Source organism: Lissotriton vulgaris, chromosome 7 (assembly GCF_964263255.1).
Source record: "Lissotriton vulgaris chromosome 7, aLisVul1.2, whole genome shotgun sequence".
In the NCBI taxonomy this organism is placed as follows: domain Eukaryota; kingdom Metazoa; phylum Chordata; class Amphibia; order Caudata; family Salamandridae; genus Lissotriton; species Lissotriton vulgaris.
In genome coordinates, this window is record NC_141695.1 from 1,257,113,978 (window position 1) to 1,257,125,731 (window position 11,754).

At 44.6% G+C, this 11,754-nt stretch overlaps 1 protein-coding gene across 1 annotated transcript in view; it reads left to right on the forward strand.

The window, feature by feature from the left end:
* The window catches only part of LOC147703347 (PDZ and LIM domain protein 7-like), a 163,605-nt gene extending 157,777 nt beyond the window's left edge, over positions 1–5,828 (forward strand). Inside the window, exon 11 of the mRNA XM_086931794.1 lies at positions 4,908–5,828. Coding sequence (XP_086787920.1) covers positions 4,908–4,994 — 87 coding nt within the window. The 3' untranslated portion in view covers positions 4,995–5,828. The remainder of the gene's footprint in view (positions 1–4,907) is intronic.
* The last annotated feature ends 5,926 nt before the right edge of the window (positions 5,829–11,754 follow it).

Here is an 11,754-nt window from a genome sequence, read left to right on the forward strand (position 1 = left end):
TTAAATTGATTTCTAATTGCCACTGGTACACTGACTAGTGCTACTGCTATTACTACTCTCAATACTAGTACTACTTCCACGAGTACTACTGTTACTAGTACCACTTGTAGTATTAATTTCATGTGTACTACCACTACCACAACTACCAACGTCAGTACTACTACAAGTACTACCAACACCACTAGTACTACTACTAATATTACTGATAATACTACTAATACTACTGTTGCTTCCACAGGTACTACTATTACAACCACCACCAGTACTACTAATACTACCATCACTGAGACTACACAGACAGCGTGCGTGTCAACCTGTTGTGTTGGGTAACAAAACGAAGAGCCTTCAGTTTGATGTTATAACCTGTCTCTGATATGGACAGTCTGAACTCGCCAGGAAGGTGATGGCAGGCGCTCACCTCCTCAACTACTTCTATCTACTCTCCAGCCAGCACGAGGCACAGAGAAATGCTTTGGTAATAAGCGCCACAGACTCTGCGACGAGGAGTAAAGTGATAGAATGTGAGCTGAGGGGCTAATGTTTAAAGCGAGCATGCATTTTGAACAGGATCTCGTCATTCATCAGAAGTCAATGAAGTGATCTCAGGACTAAGTGATAAGGACCGTCAGGCACCTGCCAGCCGCAGCCTGCTGAGCTAGTTGTAGCTACGGGAGTAGTTTAGCAGAAAGTCCACCATGAAGAGCAATGCAGTAGGAGCGGTCCCTCAGATCCTTTCCAGAGGAAAGCGCTCTTAGTTTGTGTTGCTGAAAAAAGCAATGGTTAGCTGCGCCGCTGGGAGTTGTTAGAGTCTGAAATAACACAGGCATTTGGCCTTGTCTAGGAGCTGAAGTGTTAATTTAAATAAAGATCCAGGAGGCCCATATTCCCTCTACAAGCTGACCCCGTTTGGTTTTGCTGCTATTGAGCCGACGATAACTATTGTGTGTCCAGTTTTGAATCCACGCAAGACACTGTTAAAGGTGAGAAGATTATCTGCTGCCCTTCCAAACTGCACACATTTAGGGTTAGACTAACGCATTTTAAAGGAATTTACTGCATCCGAGTGGCACGGGTATGCCCAGACGTGGGTCCGGTTCTCTCCATGCCACTGGATTCAAGCTATCCTGGCTGATGAGGGGTGAAATCACGAAACCGATCCTAGGATGCTTGTGTCCAGTCCCGGGAGGACCTGGCCTGGTAGTTCGGGCTGGACTGATCCCATTGGGCGCAGGGCCATGGCTGATTTGCATGTGGCTGGGTTCAAACTGGAATGGCGTGGCAAGCAAAAAAACGATGGATTTAGGCCCAGATCTATGTACTGTGGTGAATGTTTGACATTGTTCTGCATTTTGTCCATCAATTGTTCTTTTTGCACATCTGCAAGTGCATGCATAATTAAATTGTGCTGCATCACTTCTTCCTCTACGTTGCTGCCAGGTGGCTTATTTCCTTCTGCTGGAGAGCTCCTGATTGGGTCGTTCTTTTATCACATGGTGTGCAGCCTGCCTACAGAAGGATCTGTGGCCTTTGTGTGACTGCTATCAGCAGAGGCAGGCTGTTGTATGGAGGGGCCTGCACCGACTTTCCAACACAAAGTAAGGAGAGATTGCCGAGACTCGGCGACTCCATCCCTGGCACCGTGCAGGAAGTATTGCATAGCCTTAGGGTGCTGCAGTGCGCCTTGACACAGGCAGACCCATCCCCAAGCAACTCAAGCTGCGGCCGACCGGCAAGGCTTTAAGTGGGCCGGGTCCTGCCGGAACTCAGCACAGACAGTCTAAAAAGCAGGTACTGAGACTAGTACCTTTCGGGCTCTCCTTTTTTCCCCTCACCTTCAGGGTGAAAAAACTCTGCAGCAGTGCCCACCCTTTCACTGCCTCTGTTGTAAATTCGAAGAGACTCGTAGGTCTTTCATAATCTCATCATTTCAGAACAGAAGCATTTTCAATATTATTTATAACAAAAGCCATAGTTGTTGCTTATTTATCTTCTGCAACTAACAACCATTCACAAAGCCAATAGCCCTGGCTTTTAGTAGGTATAATGCTAATAGCTAAATTATATATCTAGATGCAATGACAGAACCAGCAAAATACCAATTGGGTGGCAAACTATGGTAAGGACATGTTTTTAGCTTGAGTGCATTTAACCCCTTCCATGCTCATGACGAGCTGGGCTCGTCATGGCGTAGCCTCCTCGCACGCTGATGCCGAGCCCAGCTCGTCATGAAGCATGGGATTTTGAAAATCTGAGCATGCGAGCAGAATTCTCTGAGCGCGGATGCGGTTAAGCTGCGGCCTTAATTACATATACTATGCCCTTGTGAGAGACCCCCCCCCTCCCCCCCAGTTTTTTCATCCCACTCAAAGCCCTATTGACTGGCATAATCTTCAGGCTCGGACTTGGCCCTTACCGGTCCTGTCCCCCTATGTCTGCACTCTCAGTGCACGGACACTAGACCATCCTTGCTGTTTGGCTGAGGAGGAGAGATAGAGAAGAGGAAGAGAGAAGAATAGGGAGTGGTGAAGAAATAAGGTGAAATCAAATTAGAAAGGGGGACATGGAGATAAAGCTAAAGAAAGAGAAGCCGACGGGAAGAGAGAGGTAAACCTAAGGAAAGGGGAAGGATGGGTAGAGGTGGAAAAAGTTGAGCAAAAAGTAAAAAGATGGCACTGAGACAGAGCTACGAAGAGGGAGATGCAGACAGAAAAAAAGGAATTGACGAGGGTGTAGAAGGAAGTACAGTACATAAAAAGAAATAGAGACAAAAGGTAATGCGATAAGAAAAAAAGGATGGAGAACCCGATAAAAGAGAGAGAGTAAATCTGGGCGACTAGTGCATTTGTGACACAAGCGCTTCACTTGACCCTAGCTGAGACTTCTGCATAGTCACAAGGACGGGCCGCGGGGACAGCGTCACTCACAGAATTGTCTACTGCCATGACAGATGACGCTAAAAAGAGAGGACAGGAAGAAAGACCCACAGAGAGAGGAGAGGAGACAGAGATAGGTAAGGAGGGATAGAGGGAGTACGGGAAAAGAGGTGAGATAGAGAAATAGAGAAGAAATAAGGAAGAGATAGAGGGGACTTGAAGAGATAATAAATAGGGAGGATGCAAGAGAAGACAAATAAAAGAGAGTAAACCTGGGAGACCCCTTGGATTGTGAGATGGGCTGTGAGCTAGACTCTAATGATGACTACTTCTCTAGACCTGGTGGTAGGAATCAGGGGACAGCGCCTTTCACAGAGCGGATGCTGCCAGCTGTAAAGGAATGTCTGACCCCCACCCGCATAAAAAAAAAATTCCACTACAACTTGTGCTCTGTGGGAAGTCAGGGTCATCACAGGGCCCTACACTCCCCATCTGCTATCGCCTAAAATGTAATCCCATGCGAATATTAGTGCCTACAAGGGATTTTTAACTGTGATAACGTCAACAGCTTATGATTAATTATCAGAAATGATACATGGATGACATTCCAACTAAGCACATCATAGCGGGTTGTTAGTGAAAGGTGATTTGGCGCTATAGTAGTCCACCCAGGCACAGGCATTGCTCCTTAACCATACATTTTGCCAACCATCAGCTAATATTAAAAGTGAATCTCTACGTTCCAGAATGCTGTATAGTATTTGCTAGTAAACCAGTATTGACTGAGGTTAGGTGACGAGATGATGTGCAGGTAATATTACTGGTAGCTTTATGGAACAGTAGCGCCTTCTGGCCCGATCCTATGTCACAGCGGCTGCTGCTGCACCCAAGCTTCAAAATACTGCTCTACGATAAGCAAACGTTTCTAGGGTGACTTTTCTAGGATGACGTTTCTAGGGTGATCATGTTAGAAAAGAGAACCATGTTAGTGAGAGTGAATAAGCAAAGAGGAGTGCTGTGGGCGTTTTAAGTCCGTTCAGTAATTTATGAAATGCATATAATTAAATGGACAGAACTACTTGGTTCTTCTTGTGCTAAAGCCTCATTCACAGTGTCACACAACAATGCAATGAAATGTCATACATAATCGCCAAGAAAACATGTAAATGTCACACTTAAGCAATCTGAAAACTTTGAAGCTATATCAATAACAAACATATTCGGCAGAGGGAGATGAGGGCGAGAGGGCAAGAAGGCTCAGCCCCTAGGCACAGCCTCAAGGAGGGTATCTTTAGAGCTGCTGTGCTTCAAGCGGGCAGCAGAGGGCACCAAAACCTCGACGTTGAGCTATCGTCACTGCAGCAAAGGTGCTGGGACTGAAACATGGACGAAGTGTGTCCAGATAGGGGAGGGGAAGACGAAAACAAAGGTAGGCAAGAGAGGTAGGAAGTTAGATAATTTTGGGGAAAGAGCAGTTAGACGTGCACGGGGTGGCCTTAGGTGTGTGTGTGTCTATATTCGAACAGAATGCGCAGGTGAGGCGAGCCACAACAGAACAATGGATGACCTGAAGGAAAGGGTAGGTCAGTAAAGTGTCCTCTTGCTGGGGGAAGCCCAAGCGAGGGGCCATGGATGGAAAGGAAAAGGAGAGTGGGGGTGCGGGTGCGGGTGCCCATGCACAGAAGGGGGTGAGGCCTGCAGAACACAGTCAACAAAGCGCTCTCAGAGGGCTGTGATGTCCAAGGAGTGAGTTGGTTAGAACACAGAGGAACGAGGCTCAGAGATGGGTCTTCAGCATGGACGCAGCTTTTGTTGATAGTGCTTAAGAGAGAATTTGGGTCACAGGCATTGGTCATGGAGCAGGGAGATAGGTGTGCCACAAGGTGAGAATAGCTACAGGAGGGCATCTGAATATTACAAGTGCTGATGCCCAGCAGTGGAGCTTTAAAGAGACACTTGCTTGTGAATCTTAAGGTGCTGTAGTCTGGCAAGGAAATATTGTGTACGTATAACCTGTCTCTTTTCTTTTATCAGATTTGTCAGATTAACTTGGAAGGGAAAACATTTTACTCCAAGAAGGACAAGCCTCTTTGCAAGACCCACGCCTTCTCCCCTGTCTGAGAGTCACACGGTCTCCTGAAGCTAGAGTCACACCTTCACCCCGCACAAGTCATGAGTTCTGCATGTGTGATCTACAAGAGGATTGTTTCTCTTCCAGGAACAATGAGAGGTGCATCTTGTATCTCCCTGCAAGAGAAATGCATTTACATTCGCCCAAGAGCCACGCAGTTTCCCTACATCAACTGTGAGAACCACGTCTTGAATTGCAACATCTGTGAACTTCAGGAGCCACACCTCCCACTGTGAGTGTGCCACAACTACACCAGCAAACGAGCCTTGGAAGCAGGCCATAACTCACGTTGTGCTGCACACCTTATGGCCGAGGGAGCTCTGAGGCTGCATCTTCTAGTGATTGTTACACACTTCTCGCTGTGGGAACTGCACATCCTCCCCTATGCACAAGCCACACCTTTGCACATGAGAGACCCTCAGCTGCATGTGCGAGCTCTGAGGCCCGCTTTTCCGTGTAGGCACCCGGCCTTCACTGTGTGGGAGGCAATCCTTTCCTGTGCGAATCCACGCCTTGACCCTGTCAAAAGACTTTTTCCTGTGCAAGGTGAGAACCTCTGCACAAGAGCTTTTCTCCAAGAAAAACTTCATTTCTCCATGGTGTGTGCCAAGCCTAATGTTTATGGCCCTCATATTAGCTTCCTGAGCACCAATCAGGGGAGCGGCAAAGCTTGGGAGAAGCTCCAAACTATCCTCAGTGGTTCTCCTCCTTGTAGCACTGACGGCTCGGGAAACATACATTTGTACCCACATGCTTGCTGCTTGGTTTGCATGTAATAGATATTTTATATGTTTTTTAAATTTTATAAATATATTTGTCTGTAATGTGTTTGAAGATATTTGTGCAAGTGTGTCAGAGTCCAACATCCGGTTCACACCTACTCGCAGGGTGCGACAATTGTGACTGAGTTACTCAAACACCATATGTAGCTTTTAAAGGTAGAACCCAAAATACAGGAAAAGTTGGACTTTACTTAGTGCTGCAAAAATGAACAATAAGTGGCTACCTCAATGGCTAGGAGCAGTATTAATCTCTAAGAAAGCCTACGTGGTGCCAAGACTTTCCATATAGCTGAGTTTCATGCTCTTACGTTGTGTTCTTCCACTATGGGAACATCATGCAGCGAATGTAAATAACTCCCAGAAGGGCGAATTCCCTAGGTCATGTTCCATATAGCTGAGTTTCATGCTCTTACGTTGTGTTCTTCCACTATGGGAACATCATGCAGCGAATGTAAATAACTCCCAGAAGGGCGAATTCCCTAGGTCATGTTGTCATCCTTTGCACTGGGTGCCTCTCTTCGAATCTTATACCAGCAAAGATCAACCACCACCTGACACCTCTGTCAGCGATGGTCGAGTGTTCCTCTGGAGAAAGAGGCCATTAGAAGAGCACCCCAGGGAAGACAATTACCTGTAAAATAAAAAGAATGGTAAAAAGAAACAGGTCTCTGCCCATGCTCTCAGACATTGCCATGACTCAGCCATCTGACAACTCAATGTGGTTGGTGGCTGTTACCTTCGAGCCATCACAACAGTACAGAACTCTTGTTGTTTGTGTCTAAGCACAATGGTGTGTATTGGGGTTACAAGCACTTTCCCAGATTTGCTTCGACTGCTGGTGCCAGAGGGTTTGATCTTAGACGACCAAGATCTCCTCTGAAAGCCTTGATGTTCTGTTGGCCCACAAACCCCCGAAACATGTCTCTGTACAGGAACACATTATTGAGATGCAGTCTCTGGTCACCGAATAACAACATCATCCACTTACTTGCTCCATATATGAATTAATGGCCTATTTTAAGTGTTTTAAAATCATGGGCATACAGGGACATATGTATACACGATTTAACAGCTATTAAAGAAACAGGCTGGGGGAGTCAGTCTAGCCCTTTAATGATTCTACCTTGTGCTGCCTTGCTGAGCTTCTCCACTTTTTGCCAGTGCCCCAAGGTACATGACCAGACCAGAACCGAAAATACGTTCTCCCCAGCCTCATGTAGAAGCACATGGCCTCTTGGGAGCTCAAGACGGTCATTTACAGAACTCCCTGAAATGGTCTTTCGAGTTACTATAACATTGATAAGGAATGTAAGAGAATTCCACGTCCTCTGTGTTATCACACCCTACCCCTTGTTTCATTGCTATACGACTAGGCGATAGAACACCGATCCACTACTCCCCTAGAGTGCTGGGGGTGTAAGAATTGTGTTGGGAATCACATACCAGATAGGGTGGGGGATTAGGTATTGGTGGGAGAGAGCAATGAATGGAGTCAACTTACAAAGTACCAGTAAACAGTCTCACTGCAAGGGACCAAGAGGATGCACAGAGATGCTGAGGTATTAAGGTTTTGGCGAGCAAATTCACTATAATTCTGTCCCAAAAGTTGTCATTTAAATCCCTCTAAATGAAAGAATCTGGGGCCATATTATCAAGAAAGGGCGATACATTATCGCCGCTTTTATCGGCAGGAAACTGCCACTAAAGCGGCGATAATGGGCTTGATAATATGGCCTTGTGAATTCCCATAGAAGCCCAGGTTAACACCAGAACCTGGGCTGCTATGGAAATTCACAAGGGCATATTATCAAGCCCATTATCGCCGCTTTAGAGGCAGTTTCCTGTCGATAAAAGCGGCGATAATGTATCACCCTTTCTTGATAATATGGCCCCTGCTTTTCAGCATGAATCTATTAAAGATCCACATGATGTGCGTGTGTGTGTTTGCACTTCAGTTTGCTTGTTTCCGCCATTGGTTCCAGAAATATGTGTGCTATTGAGAAAAATGCAAAAAACAAGAACAATGGAGAAAGGAGGAACGAATACTACGCTCTTTAGAAATAGGAGACCACTAATTCACCTATTTTATGCAAAATGTGCATTATGAAATAAATCAAACATTCTGTACTTCAACACTCATACACGGGGACATGATTACACATTTCTATTTTTTGTAATCAACATAAATGATTTTTCTCTTATTTCTTATTCTCTTTTTTTCTCTTACCAAACAAGAAGTGTTTAGCCAACGCTTAATACATCATACAACACTATATACATATCTATATACACACCTATATACAACAGTAAACAACACAAACAATTTTGACAAGAATGAAAAGCAAAAAACAACAAACAAACTAAATAGTTTTTCACCCTCAAAGAACAAATGTAGCAACAGCTAAGTGCCCTCCTATTAACTCTAGGAGGTGCACTAGGAGGTAGTCCGACACCACTGGTTCAATGCACAGATTTGCAGAACCTAAATCCAAAAGTGTGTCACAAGGCATTCATTTCCAAAATTAATTTTCATTCAAAGACTCCTCCGTATGGAAACTGTCGACGCGGTCGCGTTTCGGCCTCCAATAGGTCTGGCCTCTTCAGGACAGGGCGATAAACAACAAGCAAGATCAATCCGATAGCAGCGGGAGAACAATCATTTGAGGTACAATCACTATTTCTTATGACTCCCTGGTAGGGGTGCGTCTTCATTTAAATCCAAGTTAGTCTCTTCTACACGCTGTCAACTTTCCAAGGGTCACTCCGCTGTAAGTGTGGATCCTCTAATCTACAACACACGGGGCCGCCATCGTGGTCGGGAATAAACTGCAACATTTCGTAACTAATTCGAGTGCTGAAAGTACAGAATGAACAATAGTGATGACTAGTCAATCTACAAGTATCCATGTAATATGAGAATTAAGTAACTTATTTAGCTTCAAGAACTTTCTCAGTGTTCTCTGTGTAATGATGAGAAAAACTTAATTTAAGTTTTGGCAAGTGTATAGTATTATTTGTCTTACCTGAAATCACCTAATTTGTCGTGTTTTTATTTGATCAGATAATAAATTCAGACAGGACAGCTTTGACTAGCTTATGCTAATGCATCACAGGATCGAACTTCTCTGCAAATCACTCTACTATCAAATAATCTGTATCTTCAGGAACACCAACATAATGATTTTGAGGAAGGAAGGACACATCTTTGATTTTACAAAAGTGAGTTCTTGCAGCTGTTTTGGTAGTTAGAAGGACCTTGAAGTTAAGTAAGGACGAATGAGACCTGTTTTGAGTGGAAAAGATACACTTTACAAAAGAAAAGACTGAAATCCTTAGACAAAAGTGGACCGCATGCTACAGCCATCAGCAGAGTTACATCCAGCGAAATGAATGACATAGACCATGAAACTTCCTCATTGAACGTACCTGGAAACTGGAGAACTATGGACTAAAAAATCAAAATCAAATTGCCCTAACTTTTGGCATAGAGGATTGAACCTGGAATGTTGATGCAGGTGTTTTTATGCCAGTCTTTATTATTAGCCGAATACTGAGAATACCTTCTGAAGAACCCTAGAATATTTCACCACTGCCTCAAAAAATGAGAATAGTGGAAAAAATACTATGCTGAACACAGATTTTGGAACTGTGGGTACACAGAATCGGGACAGGAAAGACTCACAGTGGATTTTATTCCAGACATTGGGGGCCTCATTTATGAAAAGTGACGCATCGCTGCGTGAAAACAGCGATGCGTCACTTTTCACTGCGCACTCCTTGCGACACCAATGATGCGTCATATTTAATGTATGACGCATCATGTCGCAAGGACTTACAGATACGTCAGTATTTCTGACGTATCTGTAAGCGCAAAAAGTGACGCATTGCTGGAGTGTGTCACAAAAGTGACGCAACTCCAGAAATGCGTCCTTTCACATGGGGAAAGCCCCATGTGAAAGGGCTTGCGTCAGTCGTACGCCTGCTGTGAGGCAGGCGCACGATTTTGACGCAACAGCATCCTAAAAGTGACGCAGTGAAATCTTATAGATTTCACTGCGTCACTATTACGAGGCTTTTTGCGGGGGAACGCCCCCCTGCATACATTATACCTGACGCAGGTATAATGTGGTGCAGGGGTTTAAAAAGTGACGCATCTACCTAGATGCGTCACTTTTTAAATATGGCGCAACAAAGCTCATTTTTTACGCCGCTGGTGCGTCACAAAAAGTGACGCACCGGTGGCGCAAAAGCGACGCAAGGCCTCATAAATAAGGGCCTAGATTTATAAGAGAATCTGGGAACTGATGGTGTTGAAAAGAAAACATTAAGATTGGAGTCAAGTCTTGACTTTAGTGGGGTATGGATTTGCACCCTTCCGAAGAATCCACCTTTGCTAATATCACTCCCAACAAATGCGGTCATATAGGTGTCAGCTGAGGTATATGGGGTTAATTTCAAGAAAGTGGAAGACGATAAATACTTCTTACTTAAGCCATTATCACCTCCCTAAAAACGAATCAGTATCTTTCTAATAAGTGCAAGGATCTGCCACGTGCCAAGAAAAGCTTTAGTCATCCAGTAGCTGTACGCTTACTCACAGTAAAGTCTGGAATAATAAATTCCTAAAGGAGGATACTTTGGGGGCAAGACAGGGCCAAGAAGCAGACATGCCAGGGGATAGTGCATTCAAACAATGTCAGAGTTATCAGTTTCACACTCCCTGGTGGACGTAAGATTAAAGGTCTTCCTGTGTGAATGGAAGGGTATGGCCTGATACAAATGAGTTCTTCAAATGATGACTTGTGGTTACGACATGGAGCTCATTACAACGTCAAGGAACTTTCCACCACAGCACAAGAAGATGAAGGAGAAACATTTCCTTTAGCTCTTCGAAGAGGTACAAGCTCTCCTTGCTTGCAGCACTTAACTTTAACACAATTTTCAAAGACAGCCATACTTGTAGTACAGTTGGCCACTGCATGCCTGGTGCTACTGTACATGCTGCACCATTGATACTTATGCACCTGAAAAGCGATGCATGCATTTGTCTTAAGTGAAAAATATCACCCATTCCCGTTCTACTATTCATTGCCAAATCTGCCCAAAGTGTATTTGTAAAATGCTCAGCCGGGGTAATGACTTATTTCCTAATAAAGGTTATTCACACCCCCTTATCTTGGATGACTGGCAAGTGAAGGGGAAATATTTTCAACAATGTCCAACTAACACAAGCAGAGCATCCCAGCTATTGTTTCCATTGGGGTTGCCAGTAAGTAGAATAAAGTTAAACTAACCGCAATCATCAGAAAACCTCTACCAGACCTCCCCGTCTCTGACAGTGAGAACAGCGGCACGTATTCAGTTGGTTATGTGTGCCTTCCAAATACAGAGGTTAACAGGAGTGTCTGAACAGTCAATGGTTACAGGGTTGAGGAAATCCAGAGGTTGCCACAAAGAACATTCACATCAGTGGACAATATTGGGTTTCAAAGAAATCCTGGAGAGCACTATGACAACATACTATTTGCCCTCTGGTTGGGGAGCAAATGTGAGGGTCATAACAGCACAGTGGATGCACAGTACATCCCAACCCACACACCGCCTCAGTATACCAGGACTGACATTACAAGCATTTCACAGTCAACTGCATGGTAGTAACAATGATAATATACCACTTACTGAAAGAAGGAAGCACATGTTCACTGATAGCACTATCAATCTGGCGTTGGATTCACCAAGTGATTTCCAAAACAGCAAGTGTAGTCTTCAATTCTTTAATTTTCATATGCTCTATAGCAGCCAGCCGACTCGTGTTTCATCGCTTGCGCAAATCTTCAGGGCTGCCGCTATTTTGTAATTTCGGCAAGAATCCCAGGAGTTCTTTCAATAAAATTGTAGTGAAGCCGATCCCCCATCCACCAGGTCAATGAACCAAAAGCGGAGGGGAGAGTAAAGACAGCGGGTCACT